Source organism: Terrapene carolina, unplaced genomic scaffold, assembly GCF_002925995.2.
Source record: "Terrapene carolina triunguis isolate 2854851 unplaced genomic scaffold, T_m_triunguis-2.0 Scaffold33715, whole genome shotgun sequence".
Classification (NCBI taxonomy): domain Eukaryota; kingdom Metazoa; phylum Chordata; order Testudines; family Emydidae; genus Terrapene; species Terrapene triunguis.
Window position 1 is genome coordinate 6,358,035 of NW_020698066.1, and position 24,636 is coordinate 6,382,670.

Sequence of the window (24,636 nt, forward strand, 5' to 3'; positions counted from 1 at the left end):
TCTCTACTTGGTTACCACAAGTGTGCATTGTTCTCTTCACATTGAAGGAGAGGTGGACTGGGTGTTAAACCCGTATACTGGACAGATTTGACCAGGGCAGGACAGTACTGCTCTGGGTTCCTAACCTGGGAAGCTGGATGTGTCCCTACCTGTGTGAATGCTGGTGAAAGTGCAAGCTTGGAGGGCTTTGCAACTTGTCACAGCAACCCAGTTCCAGGTGGCACCCCGGGGGGGAACCCGTCACAATGCCCCTAGGTGCAGCCCAGTGCAATATGGTATGTACATTTGAAGGAGTGCAGTGGCAGGATGGAGTGCGTGCATGGAGGTGCAGAAATACAGGCTAGAGCAGCACTGCATGATCCCACTGGGTCTGCATATGTAAGGTGTAGTAAGTCAAACTGGAGGAAATGCATTCCAGAGAGCTGAAGACCCCTCGCACATGCACCATGTGTTTCATGGGGATGTCTGATGATACAGCCTCCTGGTTCTTGATCCATCTTCCCTTTGGATGTTGGATGTTCTGCTATCTATACTTCTATCGTTTATGGAGTCTTCTAATACTCCAACTAAAGGTATTGATTTTTTACCCCCACAAGTAGTGGCTTGTTCTTTGCGAGAAGGAAATGAAGTCTCACCCTTCTTACAGTTGTGATTAATTGTATGGTCACAGAGCATAGTGTAAGTGATACGTCTCTATAGTGGGTCCCAATGCTGCCCACCTCCCATGAGCACGTTCTAACCTCTGGACTGAGAGCTGCTGCAACTCCCATTACATGAGAGCAGCCCAAGCACAATTTCTGGTTAGATGTCCAAATGAATGGCAATCTTACATTCTTGTGCACTTTCCAGAAAAGCCTGGGAATTACTTGGTACACTAAATTTTAACTTCTGCTACATGTTGTGTTGCACTGTTTCTGAGGTAACACTAGTATAGCTTGGCATGGCAATAAATGTATTTGAATTTGAAAAGAAGGGAGAGGAGGGATAGCAAGAGGGTAGGGAGAAAGAGAAGAAATCGTGGATTGGAAGTGGGAGACAGGACTGGAAGAATAAGGAAGGGGCGGGGTGGAGGAATGGAAGTAGGAAAGAGTGATAGAAGTGGGGAAGCTGAAATGTATATTATTATTTCGGGAAAAGAAATAAAAAAACAAGCAGCAAAACTCTTACAGGTCTCAGCACCGGGCTTACAGGCCCTTCTCCCTCAAGAGCTAGAGGGAGAGTCCTCTTCTGGCTTCTGGCCTGGGCCCTCATTAAGCCAGCTGTGGCCTGACTGGGGCGTGGCCTCCAGCTGAGGCTGCTTTCCCCCAATCAGCCCTGTTTTTCCTTCCCTGCCACAGCCCTCTCCCAGGGCTGATTTCAAGCCCTTCAGGGCAGTAGCGGGTAACCACCCTGCTACAGATGGGGACAGAGAGCCACTTTCTACTCCAACTATAGCACAGTACAAAAGACATCTCCATACATGCCATCTGAAGTGACAAAGGACTTCCCATTTCAGTGCAACAAGGAAATGCTGTGCGTGATTTATGGGGAAAGATGGCAGCAGAGCTGGAATAAAGCCTCCCGGCTGCAGCCTGCACCCCACATTCCCTCCCGCACCCCAGTCCCCTCACCCTTCCTCGAGCCCCCTCCAGCACACAAACTTCCTCCCAGAGCTTGCACCTTGCACCCCCTCCTGCAACCAAACTCCCTCCCAGCACCTGCACCCCACTCCCCTGCCCCCCACCCCCTGCCCCCTCCAGCACACAAACTCCCTCCCAGAGCTTGTACCTTGCACCCCCTTCCCGCACCCCAACTCCCTGCCCCAGGCTCAGCCTGGAGCCCCCTCCCGTACTTCAAACCCCTTGGCCCCAGCCCAGAGCCCACACCCCTGCCCTAGCCCGGTGAAAGACAGTGAGTGAGGGTGGGGGACAGGGAGGGAGGCGGATGGAGTGATTGGGGCAGGGCCTCGGAGAAGGGGCGGAGCAAGGGGGTTTGTATGATTAAACAGTTGGCAACTCTCCCTTGCACTTCTTTCGGCTCCCCTTTGCCCCTACGGTGAATGGGCGCGCTCATTGCCCGCCGAACGGCCAGTGCCCATGTCACAGCTTTTATCCCGCCCCTTTCCCGCCTGCACAAGCAATGAGGATCGGGATTCAATCGGTGGGTTAGGTTGCGCTGAGACTTCTGAGTGCACATGCGCAAGAGGGAGCCTGGGGTGGTTGGTTCCCTTCCCTGCCCGAGCCCGGCTATCACGTGACCGCGCAGGCTGGCCTTAGGGTGGAAGTGTCTCACGTGGCGCGTGCGCAGTGGAGGCGGGCGCTGAAATTCAAAATCCGAAGAGCGGTTTGGGGTGGTGGTTTAGCCACTCCCGGAGCAGCGCGAGAAGGGACGGAGCGGGGGGCGCCCGGCAGCAGCAATGGACCCCTTCACCGAGGTGAGCAGCCGGTCCCCTCCCCCACAGCGAGCAAACCGGGTTGGAACGGCCCTCGGGGTCGCGGGCAGGGAGGGGGGATCGGGGCGCTGGGATGTCGGACCCCGTGGGCAGGGAGGGGGGGATCGGGGCGCTGGGATGTCGGACCCCGTGGGGGATCGGGGCGGAGGGGGGTCGCTGCTGCCCGCGAGCTCGGTGTGAATCGATTCTGACCCTTCTTCCCCGCCCCCAGTCCAAACCGTTGCTCCTTCAACACGCTCCTGGGCTGCGAGGTGCCCTGTTTGGGGGGGGCTTAGCAGTGTCTGGGGATGCGGGGGGCTCCCGGTGGAGATGAGACCCCCCACCCCCAGCTCCAGCATCAAAGCCGGCAAAGCACAATAAGGTTCCGCCCCTGCTGCTGCTGAAGTGTCATTTCTTGCGCGCTTGGCTGCCTGATGGTTCGCGTTATACAGCCTGTAAAAACGTGTCTGTCTCAGCGGCGCTGCGGTGTCTGCCTCCCGCCCCGTCCCGTGTGTAGGGGGGTGCGACGGGCTTCTCGCTTGTAGCACGGGAGAGACTAGAGGCAATCGGGCTGGGCACTCCCACGTAGCGCCTCTGGCAGATGTAGCCACCCTTGTGGAGTTTCTCCCTTTCCTGACTTTATCATATGGTCAGGGCGGCGGCTGCTGCTTCTAAGATGATTGTTAGACGTGGCTGCGCTTAGGTGATGTGTGGCTTCTAAATACAAAACGTGAAGTCAAGGTGAACTGAGTGAGGTGGCTGCAATTGATCTAAACGTGCTACTTACAGAAAATAAAACATCTGAAGAATTGTTCTCCTAACTCCAAAGAGATGACACCGAGGTACCAATGTGGAGCTGACTTGTGCAGGTTGTTAATATGTTGTACTGAACTCTAATGGCCTCAAAAAGTCCAATTTACCCTTTTTTAACCCAAAACATTTGACACTCTTATCAATTATATATAAATTCAAAATGAATGCAGATTATCAGATTTTCTCCTATGATAAAATTTAAAATCTTAACTGAGACTGGTCTAAACAGTTTGTGCACTGATGTAACTGAAGTTTAAAAGCTAATTCTATATTGATTTTAGTTAAATTATCGCAACCCCCCCAATACACTCTTAAAATATTTGAAGAGTATCTGAATATTTTACAGTGATTTAATTTAAATGATTGAAGAGAGCCTGCACAAAGAGGTAGCACTCATTTAATTAAATTGGAGCAGAAACAGTAGTTGTGCCTTTAGTTTATGTTAAAACTGAGTCCATCTAGTCTCTCTATGTATGTAACGTTTGTTATATATAAACAACTTAACATTGCTTCCTTAATTGGTAGCGGGTGACCTGATGAGACTTGTCTTAAATTTCTTTTCAAGTCCAAACTACTGAACTGAGTTTAAAATTGTTTTGCATGCTGGGAAGTATTCCAATATGCACACAACCTTGTACATAATTGAATTTTGAGAAGTACAATCTGGAGCTGTTAGGTTGTTCCTTAGAGTAAACTTTATTCAAATATTTCACAATACTAACGGGTATCTCTCTCCAGTGCTTCAAGAGAGAAGTGTCCTTCAAATAACAACTTTTTGGAGGAACTGATTATTTTATTTCTGGAAAGGAGTATGATATGCTAGTATTGGTCAGCCTTCAAGCCTAACACTACTTTCCTTGAACTAAAATTAAATACCAAGCACCATCTGTTTAATATTTTAGATTCATTAGTTGTATAATAATATATCTCTTGATATTAGGCTATGTCTACACTGCATACCTTACAGCGGCATAGCTGTGCTACTGTAAGGTACGCAGTGTAGCTGCTTTTTGTTGGCAGGAGATAACTCTCCTGCTGACAAAATAAAACCACCCCCAATGAGGGTAGGTTTGTTGGCAGGAGAGTGTCTCCTGCTGACAAATCGCTGTCCACGCTAGCGCTTTTCATCAGTAAAACTTTTGTTGGCCGGAGTGTTTTTTTGTTTTGTTTTTCCCCCACACTACTGACCGACAAAAGTTTTACTGACGAAAGTACAGTGTAGACATAGCCTTAGATACAAAAACTAACACGATCTTGACTTCTGAATGTCAGCTAACAATTTATCACTATGTCTCATCTACACTACAGACCTATCTCAATATAACTACGTCACTCAGGGGTGTGAAAAATCCATACCCCTGAGCGACACGGTTATGCCAACCTAACCCCCTGTGTAGATAGTGCTATGTTGGCAGGAGAGCTGCTCCTGCCGACATAGCTACCACCTCTCTCCCATGGGCATAGAGTGTCTTCATTAAAGTGCTACAGTGGCGCGGTTACGCCTATGCAGTACTCTAAGTGTAGACACGCCCTTAACAATGTTTAGCTGTGTAGGTGAGAAGTAGGATAACTTGGAGCCCTACGCTTGTATGCACCTTTAAGAAATGATAATAGATCATGCATGGACTGTGTATACATTTAGTTTGTTATATATTTAGGAAGTATGTTTTTATGGCAAGTACTAAAAACTGCGAACATTCTAATTAAACTTCTAGCCCTTAGCAAAACCCTTACACAACACGGTAAGACTCTCTTCTTTCCCTCTCCCCTCCTTTTTCCTCCCCAAAATGCCAGTGGGCTTCAAAACTAATTCTAACGGTCACTTCAAAGTGTGGCTTATTCATCAAGTGTGTAAGAGCAGAATTTGAGTTATGACTATTACTTGGAAAATTTGAGCATGCTGCAAACCAGTAAAAGTTTGAGTTCAACAATGGAGCTGCACATTCTTTTTAAATGACATCCTAGCTGCAGCAACTGAAACTTAGCTCAAACTGGGCTAACGGAACAGAATGGAATGTGGATGTGTATTTGAATAACTCTGCGTGTCCCACCGTACACATGCTATTTAACTATTCCTTTGCTGCATATTTATTACTTAGTCTCTGCATCTGAAAACTTTCTCACACATGCATGGTTCCCTGTGCACTTCACTTTTTTTTTTTTGTGGGTAGAGCAAGGGAACAGGGTGGAGTCCAAAACTGACATGCAATTTGTCAGTACAGGCACTCCTGGCTTCATGTAGTTTTCCAGTCCTCCTTTGTTAGTTACAGAAATTTAGAGTCAGCGTTTTGCTTTCACGCAGAACTGCTGAGATTGACATTCCAATAGTAATACAACAAGAACATAAGAATGGCCATACTGTGTCAAACCAATGGTCCATATAGCCCAGTATCCTGTCTTCTGATATTGGCCAATGCCAGATGCTTCAAAGGGAATGAACAGAAAACAGGGCAATTATCAAGTGCTCCAATCCCTCTCACCCAGTCTGGCAGTCAGAGGCGTGGGGACACCCTGACCATGGGATTGCATCCCTGACCATCTTGGCTAATAGTCATTGATGGACATATCCTCCATGAACTTATCTAATTCTTCTTTTGACCCCAATTATACTTTTGGCTTCACAGCATGCCCTGGCAACGAGTTCCAGGTTGACTATCAGGGTGGATAAAAATCAATGATTTAAAAAAAAAAAAAATCGGATTTTTTAATTTAAATCAGAATTTTTTTAAATAGGATTTTTTTGAGAAAATGCTTTTTTGAGGGAAAAACCTGTCTAAAGATAATATATCTTAATTAAAACTATTGCTCAAAGATAGCTCATCATGGAATAGGGATTATAAATTCTAATTCTGTAGTATGTGACAATATATTCATGTAATGTTTAAGAAAAGTTTTGTAAATGAGTTCCAATAGTTCATGGATTAGGGACCCAATTTTATGGGGTTCCAGGGCCTTCTGAATAGATTATTTAGGTTAATCTTTCTATCTACCCAATAGGACTCAGTATAGATGATACCATCAGAGATGCTTAGTTTTGCAGTTCTCAAACTGTGGATTTGAGTCTCCAAAGATAACATGCTCGTTAACAGCAAAAATATTTTTAAATAAATAAATAATATATAGAGGTGAGAAATAACAGACCTCAACCCTATTGTCCCTCTGCAGATTTGTGTACACAGTCAATCCCTTACCTCTCTCTAAAAGTGCAAAGTTTCAAAAAATTCAATGAATAGAAGATTGTTGGGGGTGGAATAGATCTGGACAAGGAGAAGAAGTCTGGAGATAAATGTGAGAAGGGAGGGACAGGCAGCAGAAACAAAAGTGAAACTGTTTGAGCATCATATTCCAGAAGTCTTGAGGTCTTTCTGAGTGTAGCCTTCATTGGTTTGAGATCTACCATACCATTCTCTCACTAGAAGGGAAAACCTTTAATGGCAGCAGGCCGTAAAAGAGACCTAGTTTGAGAAACACTGTTCTAAACTTTCATTGAAGTGATTTATATGTAATGGAGTAGGTCAGTGCGCCCCAAATGGTATGTGAACTATAACAATTAGATCAGTGGATCAGAAGAAATATCCCATATATTTGGGGACATAACTGATATATCTTTGTTTAAATCTTTCCTCTTTTAAATGGAATACTTATGTCAGTATAAAGATAAATATTGTGATGGTGTGTTTTTGTTTTTTACCGTCTAAACATGCAAGTACAGATCTCTTCTTCTTAATGGCATCCTCTGCATCCATGACATCTTCAAAATGCTCTTCTTTCATTTCTCTAATCCCTACATCCCTTTGGTCACGCTCACTTCAGAATCTGTTAATGGTGCACCTCAGTCAGCTAGAAGGGTTGATGTAGAGAATGCACATCTGCAATGTAGCTGGCGTGTACGCCAATTTTGGCAACTTGGTTTAAAAGAAACCCAAACTAGTAACCAAAAAGTTGACTGTTTTTAGCAATGCTACTGTCACCTGGTAGTTTAGAAGTCAATTGTCACTAATTCACTATTAGTCACTGTCATTACTTATGAATTTCTTTATTTAGAAGGATAGTGTAATTAGTAAGCTTGCAACATCTGAAAGATGTACAATCTTTTGTTTCCATAGTGGGAATCTTTTGCGTAGGACAGTGGTCCCCAAACTTTTCAGTGTCGTACCCCCCCATACCCCTGTCCATATCTCCTCCCCACACCTGTCTGTGGATCCTGGGGAGGGGGGAGATACCGCAGAGAGGGGTAAGGGGGCTATGGCCATAGCTGGGGATGGGTCTGGGGCCAGAAATGGAGCTGGGGGCAGGGCTGGGGCTGACTGGAGCCGTGGCCAGGCCGCAGTCAGGGGCTGAGGCTGGGGGCGGTGTCGGGAGCTGTGGCTGTGGCCAGAGCAGAGCTGGGAGCGTAGTGGGGCTGGGTGGCATTCTCTCCACACCCTCCATGGGGCCCTGTCACACTCCCTGAATGTTCCTCTGTGCCCTCCTAGGGGGGCGTGCCTGACAGTTTGGGGACCTCTGGCGTAGGATGTTAGAAACATGTAACTGAGAATTTACTGTAAAAATTCAGTGTTTCAGTAATTTATACTTTATTAGTAACATGCGTTTCCACTAGAATACTGAAGTATGTAACAATCTGTGCCTTTCTAAATATTTAGAAACTTCTTGAACGAACCCGTGCCAGGCGAGAGAACTTGCAGAAGAAAATGGCTGAGCGACCCACAGCAGGAATGAGGCCCACGCTGCAGACAAAGAGAACTAGAGAACCTTTGTCAGAAACTAGTAACCAGTCACCTTTGCCCAGTGAAGAAGGTATCTTGCATAGGCATAGTACAGAAATAAAAAACCTCTTGAAAAATCACATGGCTCACTGTTTCTGTGTGAAAACTCCCATTTATTTCTTTTGACACATACTGCTTTGACTAAAAAAATACTACCTTTTAGCACCAAAATTTAACCCTCTTCTTTCCAAACTCAGCAGTAAGGGATGCTATTGCCTGCCTTTTTAATTAGGTCCAAAATGTGACTAGCCAATAAACTGGTGGCAAATGTCTTGCAGATGACTGACTAACTTCAATTTAGTGCTCACTTAATAGTTTAAACAAATCACTGCTATGAAAGTCACTCTCCTTAGCTCGTAATACTGAAACACATTGGGGAATGCAGAGTTTAAAGGGACAATCAAGATTTGATGATGGACATAAAGACGGGGCAACTATTCTCCTCTCCCCCCCCCCCCTTTTTTTTTAAAAGGAACTCTTGCATAAGACATAGTGGAGGGCTTAAAAATTAAAAAGCTATTTCAGAAAGATGGAGCATGTTCAGTGCTTTTAATTGCAGGCTGTGAAGATGATGGCTGATAACTGACTGGTTCAAATACTTTTAACTTTTACAGCGAAACCTAGTACAAAGCCATCCCCATCAAAAAGGCTCTGTTCTGACAGCATGGAGGTTCCCGTTTCTAGTTCAGAGAATAGACAGCCAGTTAATTCAACTTCCATGAAACATCTTCCTCCTGAGATGACTGCACAGCCACAAGCAACTGCAAATAACAGGGCTCCCTCAGGTCAGCCTGTTCCACTGCTTGTTGAGAAGGAAGAGCAGAACTTGAAATCTGAAGTACCTGTAGCCCTTACAGTCAAAACACGTATGCAGAAACTGGCACAACAGCGACGTTACTGGGATGATAATGGTATGTCCCACTTCATATAATTTAAAAATTAAACTATTTGTCGTGACAGTAAGCAAGCACTGGAGAATTTTTTTTTTTTCCTCAGTGACTGTTTCTGATACAGGATTTCTTTAAATTTCCGACTTTTATATTTTTTTGTAAAATGAATACTGTGGGAAAAGAAATGGGTGCCCAAAAAATGGGAAATCATTGAGAATACACCTTCTGTACACTCTGCCAAACCCCTCTGATTTTTACATAATTGTTAACTTGGTGTAATCCGTTTTTAGACATTTAACATTTCTTGGGTTCTAGTGAAATAATCTGCCATTGTCTTTGCAAAATAACCTAACTTAACAACAATTGTAATTGAGTTGCATAGGAACTTTATTTTTACAAAAGGTTGACTCTTTCTAGTGTCTTATGTTTCAAAAAGTGCGTGTAGCTCTTAACTACCTGTCTTAATTTTCAGATCCATCTGAAAGTTCTCCCCTATCTCCTCTCCTGTCAAAAGAACAGGCTGTTTCCCCACCCAAACAGCCAACTCTTGCAAGTGACACCCCAGTTGGGAGAAAAGGCCGTTTAGCTAACCTTGCTGCTACAATTGGTTCCTGGGAAAATGATCTAAGTCATCCATCTGCAAAGCAAAACAATACACAAGAACAGCCTGGCACTACTTGTTTATCCAAATTGTCCACTACAAGTGAAGCATCTGCTCGAATCAATAGCGGCAGTGGAAAGCAGGAAGCTGCATTCTGTTCTCAAAGGGCTATTGAGGAATCTGTAAATAAACCAGCAACCTCTAAGATATTGGTGAGTGATCAAATTTAACAACTAACCTGATGTCTCTTTTGTGGGATGGATGTTACCCGTACATGTCTAATCAGAATGTTAGTGGCAAATGATCATGACCGTTTTAAAATGAGTAACCTTAATTATTTCTTGCTTTTCACTTCAATCTTAATACCATTGATCATCTGACACTTAAAAGGTATCATAAGCTGCTTCTCTTTTCATTGCAAAAATTAAGATGGACCATATGAGCAAGAGAGGGGAGCAATGGCTTCCAAATGTATGTGAATTGCACTCCTTTTTAGTCACCAATGGGGATTTGTAAGAGTGGCATGCTCCCTGAGTACATTTGACAGGCAGGAATTATGAGGGTCTGGCTTCTAGAAATCAATTGTTCACGTGGTTAATTGTAACTCTCAACTGTAAATGTAAACATTTTTATAAAATGCAAGTCAGACATCTGAAAGTAGTAGCATCTGTTATGAAAATTATCCCATTCATGAACTTAGTGTTCCACTGAATTTAGAATTAAGGCTACACATATTCTTTAATATTAGTCTAACAGGTGGCAAATTATGTAATCAAATATTGAAAAACTGATATATTGGATTTAAAGGCATCATGTAACTTGTTCTGTCTTTTCTATTGTTCTCTTGGGAAATAAGAGTGTTCAGATTTCAAACAGTGCTATATGCAATATTTCTTAATCTAGCCTTTTCTGGGTGAGTGAAGAATGTGTGGTCTTCCCATTTAATTAAGATCATAGCCAAATGTATATTTCTTTTTCTCTTTAGGGACCAAATTACTTAGCAAAATCCTCTAGAGTAACCAATCCCAGTCCTAAGGAACCTGAGGTACCACAACTATTAAAAAAGAAGCCCTGCAGCCCCCAGAAAACAGAGGAACTTAAGCCAACAATAAAACCAATCTCATCCCAGCCAGTTCAGTCCAAAGAAGAGCCAATCAAAAGAACACATGTGCAACCTGAACATAAGGATAAGCCTACAACACCAGGTAAGTGACCTGTGTTTTTTAAAGCAATGAGTGATATAATTGCTTTTTAACCATTACCTTCAGTTTTAAATTTAACTTATCGTAAATGTTTCCAACAAACTGTACTAATCTTTTTTCCTTGAGGTCTAAAACTACCTTTTAGCTAATGCTGGTCTATAGTGTCGGAGAATCTCTGCTTCCACAATACCATGTAATGGTTAGCTGTTCATATTCTGAATTATGGATTAGAATTTCTTGTAACTTTTTACTAATAGAATTCTAATCAAGCATCCTAGTAATAATTTAAGAGAACTGGAACCATTTTAATCTCTGAACTAACTTCTTTATACATAAAGAATATTTCAATCCCTTTAAAACCAGGTGTCGCAATTTTGGTGTTTTTGAACCCTCTCCGTGGTCTGCTGAAGGAATACTCTGCTCTTTCAGGCCTCTAGCAGTTGCCACTCTGGGTAGGGATCAACGTCCCTTTCCCTTCTGACCAGGGGTTTAGGCTTACAGCACCTTTGACCGTTGGGATCATAATTAATTGAATTGGTTCAAGCTGGCCTTTTTATACCCCAAGTTCTTTCTTAGGCTCAAAAGACACAGGAGACAGTCCTGAACCAGTATATGCAAACCACCCCAAGTGATAGTACTTTTCTGGAATTGTTTATAGTCCCAGTTACTGCAAGAATTATCCCCACTGTTTCTAGTTCTTGGATGAGCTGCAGTAACCGTCCACTATGGAGTAGAACATAATCCCTGGCCTGCAACTATACATATTAACTTTATGACGGTTATACAATACTCTCCAAAGATACTCCGTGTGGTTGTGATATGTCACACTAGCCAACTTGGTGCATTTAAAGTGATTTGCAAATTATTAAATCCTATAGGTTCTTGCTGCATATGGACCAAAGAGGTGTTCGGTTGATACCTTACACAGGAGTTACAGCATGAAACTTTCATCCATTTCTCAGTTTCTAAAGATATGTGTGTGATGTTTGGATTTTTATGAGAGCACTTCTAGTGACTCTTAATGATGTGACACTAGAAGATTAGGGAAGACTACTTGAAAGTAATCAAACAGTCTCATGTACCTAGCTGATCAGCTTTACAAAGAACTGAGCTGGATTGGCAAACTGAACTTTTTTTCTTTTTCTTTTTTCTTCCTTTTTTTTTTTTCTTTTTTTAAGCTCTACAGTTTTGCTTCACTAAGTTTCTCTTTCCAAGACTCGCTTAGAGTAGAAGACAAATCTATGCTATTATACTCAATAATGCTATTTTAAAGTAAGGTAAATGCCAAGCAGCTTCTCCACCTTGTATTTCTCAGCCACTTTGTACTGACTTGTAAGTGAGATCTGGTTCTGGAGAGAGTAGGTGAGGAACCAAGCCATTTTAACTATCAGTTGATGGACCTTTGCATTGAGAGGCATCTCTCACTCTAAACTTTGATTTGCACTGCTGTAATGTCCATTTGTCTTCTGTTTGGAGAAAGAGCAACAATTACATGCTGAACATGTTCAAAAGATAGTGGAGTAAGGTATGCAAAACATTGAAGGCCTTACAAGAAAGCAACTAATGTGTGTCTGGTCTAAAAATTGTTAAAAGTGTATGACTCTTACAAAGCTAAAACCATTGTTTTTGTAGGGGGATCAGGAATCAAACCCTTTCTGGAACGTTTTGGAGAACGGCTTCAAGAGCATAGCACTCAAAGTCCTGCTACAACTACTACTGGGTACAGAACACCCATTATTACCCCAAACACAAAGACAATCCAGGAAAGACTTTTCAAGCAGAATGAAACGTCCTCCACTGCCAGTCTAGCACAACAGCTCAAGCAGGTATGATTTGCTAAATTTTAATAGCTTACTTATAATCTTCAGGAATGTTTCTTAATTCTCTAAAACTGCCTAGGGATTAAAAAACAACAGCAAAAAACGTTTCTAACATATAGCTACAGCATGTTCTTGTATAACATATATTTCTCTTACGCTTAGGAACGTGAAAAAGAACTTGCTTGTATTCGTGGCCGGTTTGACAAGGGCAGTCTGTGGAGTGCTGAGAGAGGTGAAAATTCAAAAAGCAAACATCCAGAAATTAAAATGGTAATATATGTCAGTGTATTTTTGACGTGCCCATCTATAAATTGTCAGAGAACCCAGAACACATGGATAAGCATGTAAATGTACAATAATCTATATTAATCTTTGCTTGGGGACAAGCATATATAGGCCTGTAAAAGACTTTTTATTCCAAGTAGTTTATATAATCATTACTAGAGTACCTCTCCTTTCCTTTCTCTCCAAGAACCATAACTGTTTGTTTAAAGGGAAGGGGAAAAGATAGTATGAGTTTACCAACTTTGTGATGATATGCTTTGGATTTAGCACTTTCTTACATGCTACAGAATCTTAAACTTTTTTAAAGTAATTGAAAGAAACAACTTAGAGTGTATGCACTCTTGAGTATATTATATCTGCCAATATTTTAAAGAAAATATTCAGTCTTCACTTTCACTTATTTATTACTTAAATTCTAATAGTATCTCAACAGTAGGTTTGCCTCATCTTCAAGGTAGGTGCTATTTTGCGATGTTAAAAATTTGCCCTTCTGGATATATACTTTTTTAAAAAAGTAAAATACTTCTCTCCATGGAATCTGACTTGCTGGGTCATTGCATCTGAGTAGGAGCCTCATAGCTGTAACTTTTATTTTCTAGTCTTTCAAAATAAGACTGATATTTTTATAAAATTTGTTTTGCGTAAGTAATAAGGTGGTGCCACGAATGTTCAAATATCAACTAGTTCATTTAGTTTTACAAGCCACAAGTTAGAGTACATTCTGAGACTGACTTTTTAATGTAATTTTTTCTTATTCAGGAAAGCCAAGCTCAAGCTAGTTCAAAACAGCTCGCTAGTTCAGATGCTACTTTGCTTGTAGCAGCAGAAAAGACCACAGCATCTGAGATACCAGTAAAATCTCTCCCCTCAGAATCTTCAGGTGAGAACAATCCTCCTTGAGTTGATATGATTAATATTGGTGTAAAGCGTTTTTGTGTTCATACTTTGTTATGAACGTTTGGGACTCTCAGCACTGGTTAGAACTGGGCATAGTGTATAGGCATACCACTTCCCCATGTGCTGCCAATGCATCTTGATCCTGACATGTAACATCATTGCACTTCCAGTCCTAGGCTTCTTTAACGGACTGTCAACAGATAATGGCATTTCTGATACAGGCAGATGTGAACTAAAATCACAAAAACTGACAGTAAAATATTAATCTGACATTTGTGTATGTAGGGAGTGGAGACAGTATGCGAGAGTGCTGTAACTACCCGTACTGGAATAATAAAACTGGGGAGCAACCCAATTGGGTGTAAGCCTTCCTTCCTGACTTCTGAGAAGCATCCCCTTTCCTTCAGTGTGATAGGCATCGTGAAGCAGCCAAGTGTCTATCACCATAGGGGAGGAGGAGGAGCAGCAACAGAGGGCTCCCAGAATCTGGCAGGGTCTGGGAGGCTTATAGGACACTCCACCAAATACTTAACAGTCAGGGAATGAGAACCTAGGTGCCTTGCCCCATAGAGGAAAAAGGGACAGAGTCCCCCTTACCACCCTTGTGCGTGGAGATGCTGGGCTGGCTCTGCATGCCCAAACACAGCTATTTAGATCTTCTGCCCTAGTTTCTTTGTAGTGCGGTGGCTCCTATGTCTTCCTTCGGAGCAGAGTGGCAGTCTGTCAGTTCTGTTCCCATCCAAGCGTCTCTCCATTCATGAAGTGGGGGAAGGAGTCTTCCCCAGTGTTCCATGAGGTTCAAGATATTTCAGATTAAAATTTAAAAACAAAACAAACTTATAGTATTATTTTGTTGATTATTTTTTTTCTTCTACTTGTAGGTTTATGGACTTTTTAAGAATTAGAAATCAGACACAGTGGATAGTTCTGACTATACCTGTAGTAACTTTACCTTACTCTTTTTTTTTTTTTTTTAAACTTCCCAGACGCTTCAAAATGTGGAGAGACTGAAAAACGCAGTCCTCTGAAGACCACGTTGCTAAAGAATCCACTAAAAGTAGTATCTGTCTCAAAGCTTGAGCAATTTACAGAGAAAGAGAATGGTTTGTAACACTTCATTTGCTAGTCCTAAATGAGCTTTATCACTATTATTTTGTCCAACAAAACATTAATTTCCCTCAAATTAAGTGGGCTTCTAGTTCAGCAAGTGTCTTTTGCTATCAAAGCATATATTTGAGATCAAATTCATATGAACATTCCTGGGTTTCTTTAATTATTTTATCATAATTGGAAATTAGAAATATATTGTGATATTCAGGCTTCAAAGGAACATAAGAAGGCTGTGTGAACTTATTGCAATGAAAAAATAACTGGTCCTACAGTGATGAAACACTCATTTAATTTTAAGACCTCAATTCAAAGTTGGGATTTGTTTGCTAAGTGCATCATTAACTGATTTCAAGTGCCAATACTTCATGTAGTTATAGAAATAAGCCAGTACAGAACTACTTGGAAAATATTACTGCCTCTTCTATTTAATTACTTCCTCTTCTGTTTTAATAAAGATCAGTCCTTTAAATGTACTACAGGATATGCTCATAAGTAATCTTGGGATCTCTGACTTTTCAGATGCAGTATGTGAAATTGAGAGGAGTGTGAATGATGAAATGAATAGCTCAGAGGTAATAAATGACATCTTTGATGAAGTTCTTCAAGAGGATGGACCAGACATAGAAAAACTAAAGAAAGAAATGAGTATGAACCTGGGAGCTGAGAGTGATGATGAGCAGGAAGATTCACTGAATATTTCATCAATGTCTCTGCTAACTCCGTTAGCAGAGTCTGTTGGTGTTGTAAGTCCAGAGGTAAGAACAGATATTAAATACGGGGATCTACAATTTGACTGTACACCAATAATGCTATTTCACAAACATTAGTATTTTGTATTGTGGTCCCTGAACAAATATGAATAAAATGTGAGACTTTTCTATTAAATCAGTGAAATACTTACATTCTGGTCCTCCACATTCTAACCAAAATCCCTCCAATTTAATCCATTGTGCCTAAACACTTGTTAAAATAGCATGCAATCCCGTTTAACCTCTTTTCATAAGAGAAGCATCATATGCCTTGGGCAGTATGACTATCCCCACTTATTCCATGACCTAATCACTGATGCAGAATTTTTTTTTCACTGGGTTTGCTTCTTAGTTTTAATACTCCCAAAGCAGCTCTGTGAGATCTCCTTGAAACAAACAGCGTCCGCTTGAAAGTTTAACTCAGTACCTACTGCTGATACTGCGAAGGCAAGGGGAAAATAGTAGTTATCCTCATCTCTTTCTCTCCCTTTCTATTTTAGCATACTTCATCCATGATAAACTGTGCTCTGTGGCTTGAAAGAGGTGCACAGCAGCTTCTTTATTTTTCCTATGACTGTCAGTTAGAAAGAGCTGCAGTTCCCTTGGTACTTGCCCTTCTGTGGTGGTGTGGATGTGGTTGCGGGGAGGAGGGTCAACTAAATCATTCTGGCAACATTGTAGCAACCGTCTGCAACCCCCCCGCAGTTGAACAGCTGCTGTTTTATGTGTGAAGTGGCTGCATTTCAGTAATATAAAGCTTTCCTTTCACTTCTTAACTTTCATTTCTTCATAACAATCAACTTTGTAGAAATGGAACAGCCGAAAGATTATTCATGTTACTACTTGTTTTCTAAAGAAATCATAGGGCTTTCCAGGTCAGAGGTGGTGGGGACAAAACGATATGTAATCTACTTTTTTCATCTGCATTTCATACTGAACCCTGGATTTCCTTAAACTTTCATCTAGTGAAATCACTGTCTAGTGGTGGAAGAACCATAACAAACATTTTGGCAAATCTTCCTGCTATGTTGTTATTGGGTTCTAGCTTACAAGATAGTTGCAGCTTGGTGTTTGCTTAAATAACAAAAATGCTAAAGAAAGATCAAACCCTATATAGGGTTTAAAAGTACTACTAGAAAAGGAACATTTTGACTCACTGCTTCCAAGAAGTTATTTTTAAATCTCATTACTAGTCAAATACTTGCCTTTCGTTGGAGATGATGTTTCTATCCTGAAGTCTTTACTTAGCCATAATTCCCATTAATATCAGTGGGAATGCTGGCTGCATAAGGATTGCTGACTCTTGTTCTTGGCCATCAGTCAGAATCTAGTAAATTGTTTCTGGTACTAGATACAGTGCTGTCTCTTAGAATAAAATATAACAGAACTAATTATGCAATAAGATACTTCATCATCTTCCCTTAAGATATTTTAAGGGTTTGTGGTTTTTGCTAGTGGATCTCAACTTAATGTCAAGCTGGCAGCATCGTGTTCTTAAAGACTCACTTTATGTTCAAGTTTCAACCCACCTATCAAAGTACCTAAAGGGAAGGCAAGGAACAATCCATTAAACTGTCATTGTATATCCTAAGTGTATTTGCAAAGTACAGTTTAAATAGTTCTTCTGACTTTTATGGAAATGTAAATATAGGTAAGGGGTTGCTTACTCAAAAGGAATGCATGGGAAGAGTAAATAAGGGTGGAGAGAGAAGTAAAGGTGGGGGGAGCAGAATAAGCCACATTTAACTGGCCAGTTATTTATGATGCATAACTCAATTTTTTTCTTTTCCCCAGGTTTTTGTTTCTCCTAGTAGGTCAGTTGCTGAGATCAGCAGTATAAGTGATGAAAGTCCAAAGTCTGGCAAATTCCAAAGGACACGGGTCCCTAGAGCAGAATCTGGAGACAGTATTGGCTCCTTGTCAGAAGATCACAACCTTCTATATAGGTAACAAATTTTCAGAGGCTTGGTCTGAACCTTAAACATGCAAATCAAGTCACTGTGGAAATATTTGTCTTTATTAAACCGGGTGCCTCCTGGAGAGGGGAAAGATAGGCTTGAAAAAGCTTCAATCTTTTGGCCCCCAACAACAGACTGTTTCAGTGATGTAGCTGTGATAGATAAATTCTTGATGAAGCCCTCTTATTGTCATAGAGTTTAAGGCTAATATTGCAGGCCATTAAATTCACCCAGATACCTCTCTGTTAAGTCTCTTGTTAGACCAAAACATTTCAGTCCTCAGGGAAATTAAACTGTGTGCCAAAGGTAGAGAGCAGGGGAGAACCAGATGCCACCAATGCCAGAGGCCCCTGCAGTGGCAGTGACCTGATAATGTGAAATGCCCAGAAGATCCCTGCTGGCAATTAAGCCTTCACCAAAGGCCTCTTCTCTACATCTTTATTTAAAAAAAAAAAAAAAAAAAAGTCATCTTTATATTGCCACAACCTTAATGTGGACAGGAAGTTGCAATAAAATTGCTCCCATCTAAATATGTTGACTTGGGCATTCTTCAAAATATGTGGGCCAAAGCATCAATGCTAATGTAAAAAGCTGTGCTGGACCCTAAAATGTTAAATGTATCTAACATTTGATTTCTTTTAAAAAGCATTGATGCTTATCGATCTCAAAGATTTAAAGAAACAGATCGTCCTTCAATAAAGCAAGTGATAGTTCGCAAAGAAGATGTTGCTTCTAAACTAGAAGTAAAAAGGAATGGAACTTCTGATCAAGTTAATATTAAACAGAAAATGCAGGTATGTGTAACTTTAAAAAAAAAAAAACCCACCTAGTCTCCCACTTACTGCTTTCTTGTGGTTTTTTTCTTTTTTTTGTTTTTGTTCTGTATGTGCCACAGACAATAAATGTTGCGTAGACTGGCAAAATTAAGGTTTTTGTCCCAATTTAGGACTCTTATATTAAAGACTGGACAAATGTAGCGTAATTTGATACATGCTAAGTACTTTGGTTCTGTATAATTTAATGGAGGCTGTTGTGTGAGGCCATTACTTGTGGGCCAATAGTCTGGAGAGAGCATGGCTCTTCTGTTGGGCACGCTTGCTTATTCTCACTAATCTACGATATTGCCATTTCCAGGTTTATGCAGGTATTGTAACTATAGCTTTAATCGGGCTGTTTTCTGACCTTCCTCCCTTGCCTACAAATCCCTCTGTATCTCTCTCTACCATGTATCTCCTAACTTTTGGTGAGCAGCTCTATTGAAGGTTCCCCACTTGTTGCCTTGTCACATCTGTACTGTTGTCAGCAATGGTGGAAGGGAAGACCAACCCTTGTGAGAGTAAAACTTCATACTGTAAGCTTTATAGTTGGTTTGTCTAGCTATATTTCTACAGATTGGAAGAAACCATTTAAAGAAAATACTGTTCTAAAGGCTTTCTTCGATACTAGCGCAAAGAGTAAAATTCTTTTGTAATTTCGCTATTTTTTTTTTTTTTTTTTTTTTGACTTTTTTTTGAGCTGTATAATGAGATCTGTTTGCAGCAGACTGTGATTCATCAGGCCAGCCAAGCTCTTAACTGCTGTATTGATGAGGAACATGGAAAAGGGTCACAAGAAGAAGCTGAAGCAGAGAGACTTCTCCTTCTTGCAAGTATGTCTTCAAGAATGGCTAATAGTCAGACTAATCCTTTAAATTACAGAACAATTTCTGAATGGTTGACGTTTCAAGCTAACAAGCCCAGGAAAATCCAGTTCAGATGACACTCTATTGTTCTCTCTGGTTATTAGGGATTAGTTATAATCCCTCTTCTGAAAGGAAGAAGTGATTAGGTGGGTAAAGGTCACTTGCCCCTCCATTCCCCCACACCCTTCTATCAGTCCACTATACTCTCTTGCACAATTTCTTCTTGCATATTGGCACTCTGTTCTCAGAAACTCTTCATAATGGTACACTTACCCAATAAAGGAATTGATAGCAAAGGGTACTTAGCTACACCCTCTCTCTACACTTTTTTTTTCCCCCCCTGTTCCAATTTAAATCTCTCTTTACAGCTGAAAAGAGAAAAGCTTTGCTTGAAGAGCTCAACAAATTGAAGAATGAGGGACCTCAGGGCAAAAAAAATAAAGCTGCTTCTACGCCCCGTGAATTTGCTCCGTCCAGGGGATCTGTTACTCTTTCAGAAATGCGACTACCTCTGAAAGCAGACTTTGTCTGCAGTACAGTTCAGAAACCAGGTAAGGTGCTTAGCTGTAACTTTAGAAAATATATTTAGCCTGCATTGCTTGCATTTTAATCATTATGGTTGTTGGTGTTTCCCACAAATGCCATGGTATTTGAAAAGGAGAGTGTAGTGACTGTAATACGAACCTGGTTTTAGCTAAACTTTATTCTAAGTTCTCTTAGCAGCACCTGTCCTAGTATCTGAGCACCTCCCAAGAAACAGCCTGACTGCCTTGAAGTAGGGAGAAAAAATGAGACCTCTGGCCTATTTTGGATATTGTAGTTCTCATTGCATCACCTCTTCTTACCCATTTTTTAAAAGCTAAAGTAAGTGACTTAAAAAATCCAAAATAAATGTCCCGTGGATGCTCATCCATGGGATGTCTACACTGCATAGTAAACCCAAGTCTGTGATCCAGGCCTGCAGATTGTTCTTTCCAAGCTTTCTCTTGAGTGTCCATGCTGTGTTACTACATGAGCCTCATACGCATGCTAACACATCCATACTGCACTGTGCAGACATGATTCAAGACCCTAATTCTGGGAATGTATCCCAGGGTTCTTACAACCACAGTTAGCTGTAACTGCTCTAGGGCTTGGTTTATGGTGTATTATGGGAGAACTTGACTGTCCATCCCACAGAACTTGACTGGAAGTGCTCTTAGCCCACCAACACATCCAACTGAGCCATTTTTGGGTCGGCGCATTCCCTGTAACTGGGGTCAGCAACATGGATTCAGCACTGATGGAAGAACTTCTCCTGCTTGCACTTTCACTACTATTTCAGCAATCAGGTAGAGGATTTGTGAGATGCTAGTGCACATTTCAGAAGTGGTATTTGTCCTATTGTAGGCACTTCTCTGATGGGGGATAAAGACTCTGGAATCAGGGCCTTGAGAAGCATAAGATTTGCTCTAGCTGCGCTACACATGCCACTGCTGAGTCATCTTAAGACCACAACTCTCCTTTTTATCTTTCTGGGGTTGTGGGAGAAATATTCCTAGGATCAGGGAACAAAAATTCCCAGACCCTCTTTATAATAAAAACAGGGATTTAGTATTAAGGAAATGCTATAACACTGATTTCTCACAGGAATAAAGTGGCAGTATTATTGGGTACCCAGCTGCCTAGTCTTTGGATGGATTGCTTTCATAGTGTGGTTTCTCAGAGAATAATGTTGTTTTGAGATAAGGTAATGCCTGGAAATGATTCATATGCAAAGAAAATCCTGAATGAAACCTGTTTGCAATAGGCAGAAGTTGCAGATTTAGGTGATCCCCAGCAGTTGGTAAAAATGTGCCAAAAAAACCCTGTCATCAAACTTGAATTTCAGAAGAGGTTGATTCTCTTTAGCCTGGTGCCTGCACTGTATTCTTCCAGTAAGGTGCAAATAATATCAGAAAATAAGCCTATTTGGGCCCTGATCCTACAAATTAATTTGACTGCCTATGTGGAATAATTAAGTCCTTAATTAGTATAAATTAAGAGAAGAGAGACTAAAATTGATGCATCCAGTATAGTGAAAATCCTCTGAACTTCAAGCTGTTCTTATAAATAGACCAAGGAAATGTAAAAGTAAGCTTCCTCCTTTTGATAAGGTAAGGTACCTCGTGACTCACTAAAAATGTTCAAGAAATTCTGACTTCCTCTAAGTCAGGGATCGGCAACGTTTGGCATGCGGCCAGCACATCTCGCGCTGCTTCCCGTCGCCCCCATTGGCCCGGGACGGCAAACCGCGGCCAGTGGGGGCCGCGATCGGCCGAACCTGCTGCGTCAGCAGGTAACTAAACTGGCCCGGCCCGCCAGGGTGCTTACCCTGGCGAGCCACGTGCCAAACGTTGCCGACCCCTGCTCTAAGTCCTGGTGTTCAAAAAAAAAAAAAAAAGTCTGATCCTGTAGTTTTCCCTGATGTATTGGGAAAAATCTTGGATTTTAGTTCTCTACTTTCTGTGCTGTTTGAACTTGCTGTATGAATTTCTGGACTAATATCTAGTATTAGCCTTGTATCAATGTGAATGTTGATTTGAGGGACTTTATTATTTAAAAAAAAAAATTTGCTCAGTACATGTTTAAACTAGGGTTGCTGAGAAACAGGTATAGTTATGTTTCAAATTAAAACATAATTAAATACTCTTTCTGAAAAGTAGTCATCTGTCTGCTTGGTGTGTCTAAATCAAATGAGTTGAGAAGAGTTAAGATCTGAATTTGTTAAACATGGATCTGAAGGAGCAATATTTCATCTAGCCAAACTAACTAAAACCATATCTGCTTAATAACTTTTTGAAGGTTTTTGCGGCAAACACTTGAAAACCTGAAATTCCTGTGCCCAGTGGTGGTTAAATCTGACCATTTGCAAGCTTGCATTAACCAGCACGCTTTATCCAATGTCAGTGATTTATGTAATACCGCCAGAAACTTCAGTGGTTTCTAATGTGTTACTACTTTTTGCAGCACTAAATTGTGAGGACCAGATTTGGTTTAGTAACTCTTATTGACTGCCTGAGATATACAACTATCTTTAAACAGCCTGTTTTTACATTTAATGAATCATAAAATATAAAATGTGAATTCAGTTAACGTTCTCCAATGTGAATCTTGGCGGCGTGGATGCACACGTATCCGATGTGATACTTGCTTTCTATCCCCATGTGTTACAAACATGCTGCCGTATTTTATTTCCTTTTTAGTGATTCTGTCAACTGTGTTGTTTAAATTGGCCAAAACCATTTTTCATTTTGTATCTCATTTGCAGTCAGGTCCCTACGTCGTATTGCACAAATTTGGAATTTGCCATAATTGTGCTTCAAAATCTCAGCTTTCATTTTTTTTGGTGGAAGTGTTCTGCCTCTATTGTTGAAGAGAACCTCACATGTGAACAGTGTAAACCATTGTCTGAGTCTGCTAAGTGCCTGAACCGATGCCTCTGAGAGAACTGTTCCAGTCATCTCATTTTGGGTCCTATGGACTGTATGCAGCTGTGGAGCTTGGTGTTTTTCCAAGATGCCACAGAACTCAGCACTTTTGCTGTAGTTTGTTTGCTGCAGCCAGATACCCAGGATTCTTGTTTTGCCTCCTTGCCCTGCTCAGATATGCCTGCAGCTGCCTCTTACTCTGTATCTTTCCCCACAAGGGGAATTAACAGGATGACAGTATGTACTCCTTCATTGTTCTACAGATATAGGCAGAAAGGAGAGGGTTAATGAGCCATGGAGCAGAGAAAGCTAGTATGCAGGCTGGGTAGTCAGTCTGTTCAGAGAACAGAGCAGCAGGAGAGGCCTGTAGAGCTAAGATAAGGAACTGCTGAATTTTGACTACAAGCTCCCCTCCATCATCTGGCATGTAGCAGGTCATGGTAAGACCTAGATGAACTACCCAGACCATATCTTAACTGCTGAAGCCTGGAGAGCTAAACTGCCTGAACGTAGTGGAGAAGAATTAATCAATCACTGTTTAATTCATCAAGTATTTTTGACTGAAATGTCGAGGGTGGGAATGAAGGGTATTTTTACAGCCATGCAATAAGCTAACTTTGTAGAATTTGGGGTCCTTGTTCCATGGGGTGCACAGACCCTACTTACAGTGATCATCTCAAATCTGTCTACAGAAGCAACTAACTACTACTACATAATATTGTTGAGATCGGGAGCAGAAAACATGGTAGCAACTCCTGTAGCAAGCACTGCAAATTCCCTAAATGGAGACGCTCTTACTTTTACTACAACGTTTACTCTGTAAGTACAAAGAAACCGCTTCAGAACTCAACTAGCTGGCTTTTGAAGAAGAGCATACCTGAGAATCTTGTCTAAACTAATTTAAAATGTTAACCTTTCCGTAAGAGTATTGTATTCCACAAACATTCAGAGGTCTTGTGGCATGAGTATTTTCTTCTAGAAATATTTGGAACAAACCTTTTTTCATAAAGAACAATTTAATCAATGGATTGTTTTTTTCCTGTCATTATCTCTTGGACACCTGCAATGACTGGTTAGTTACTCTCCCTGAGAGAGAGTTTTCTACTGGCTGTAATGACTGACATTCTACTTGGCCATTTTTGTTTTTTGTCGTCTCTGACGACAACTCTGTTTTGGACTAAAATTTAACTACGTACCTGTCAAATGTTAGAGGAATAGCTGGCTTAAAGGCATTCTTTACAAATAATGTGAGTTTAGTTGGATGATTAGGATGGGATATATGCTACTTTAAAAAGTAGACTAGGAATGATAAATTTTGTGGTAAATGTCATCTTTACTATTCATGCACAAATCAACAAAGAAATGCTGCTTGAGAACTTTAGTTTGATTTAAGCATATTTCTTTTGTATATTATTTTGACATGTGATGCTGATGATTTGTTTTAATTGTTATATAGCTTTAACTTTTTGAATCTCAACATCTGTCATTAAATAATTGTCCGATCTCTTCCCCCCCCCCCACATAATTTCCTTAAATTGAAAATTGACTGAAAAAATGCTTAAATGTCACTATCCTTCTAAATTATAAAATAACAATTAATTCTGCCAACCCTGTTTAAAGTGACTATATAGTCTAAAATTTTAAACCTTGGAAACTGAGGAGCCATGCAAGGCACTGAAACCTATTTTGAGGTGATAGTAAAGGTAACTATTCTGAAAGGTAGTAGTCTATGTAAATTTTGGTCTGGAGAGCTGAATCAGCATTCTGGACATACTCTTGTCCTGCTGTAGATGGGACACTGTTTGGAGGGAGTGTATATAACCTAATGTAGTACATAAAACCCCTATCTTAGGAACTGATTGAGAGTTCATAGAAGTGAACATCTCAAAATAAAAGAAGGTCTGATGCATAAATCGCAGCACAGTGCATTCCATCACTTTCTTGTACTTCAAACCACTGCAAAGAGATTTCCAATGCACTGAAGGTTTCAGAATGTGAAGGGATA

The 24,636-nt window shown here is 40.9% G+C and overlaps 1 protein-coding gene across 1 annotated transcript in view; it reads left to right on the forward strand.

Moving 5' to 3' along the window:
* Positions 1–2,332: 2,332 nt before the first annotated feature.
* Positions 2,333–24,636, forward strand: part of LOC113409487 (anillin-like) — a 37,761-nt gene continuing 15,457 nt past the window's right edge. Inside the window, exons 1-15 of the mRNA XM_026663462.1 lie at positions 2,333–2,413; positions 7,867–8,020; positions 8,604–8,900; positions 9,352–9,692; positions 10,466–10,685; positions 12,315–12,508; positions 12,665–12,772; positions 13,547–13,667; positions 14,671–14,787; positions 15,314–15,549; positions 17,338–17,489; positions 18,148–18,295; positions 19,017–19,149; positions 19,551–19,733; positions 23,324–23,450. Of these exons, the coding sequence (XP_026519247.1) occupies positions 2,396–2,413; positions 7,867–8,020; positions 8,604–8,900; positions 9,352–9,692; positions 10,466–10,685; positions 12,315–12,508; positions 12,665–12,772; positions 13,547–13,667; positions 14,671–14,787; positions 15,314–15,549; positions 17,338–17,489; positions 18,148–18,295; positions 19,017–19,149; positions 19,551–19,733; positions 23,324–23,450 (2,549 nt within the window). The 5' untranslated portion in view covers positions 2,333–2,395. The remainder of the gene's footprint in view (positions 2,414–7,866; positions 8,021–8,603; positions 8,901–9,351; positions 9,693–10,465; positions 10,686–12,314; positions 12,509–12,664; positions 12,773–13,546; positions 13,668–14,670; positions 14,788–15,313; positions 15,550–17,337; positions 17,490–18,147; positions 18,296–19,016; positions 19,150–19,550; positions 19,734–23,323; positions 23,451–24,636) is intronic.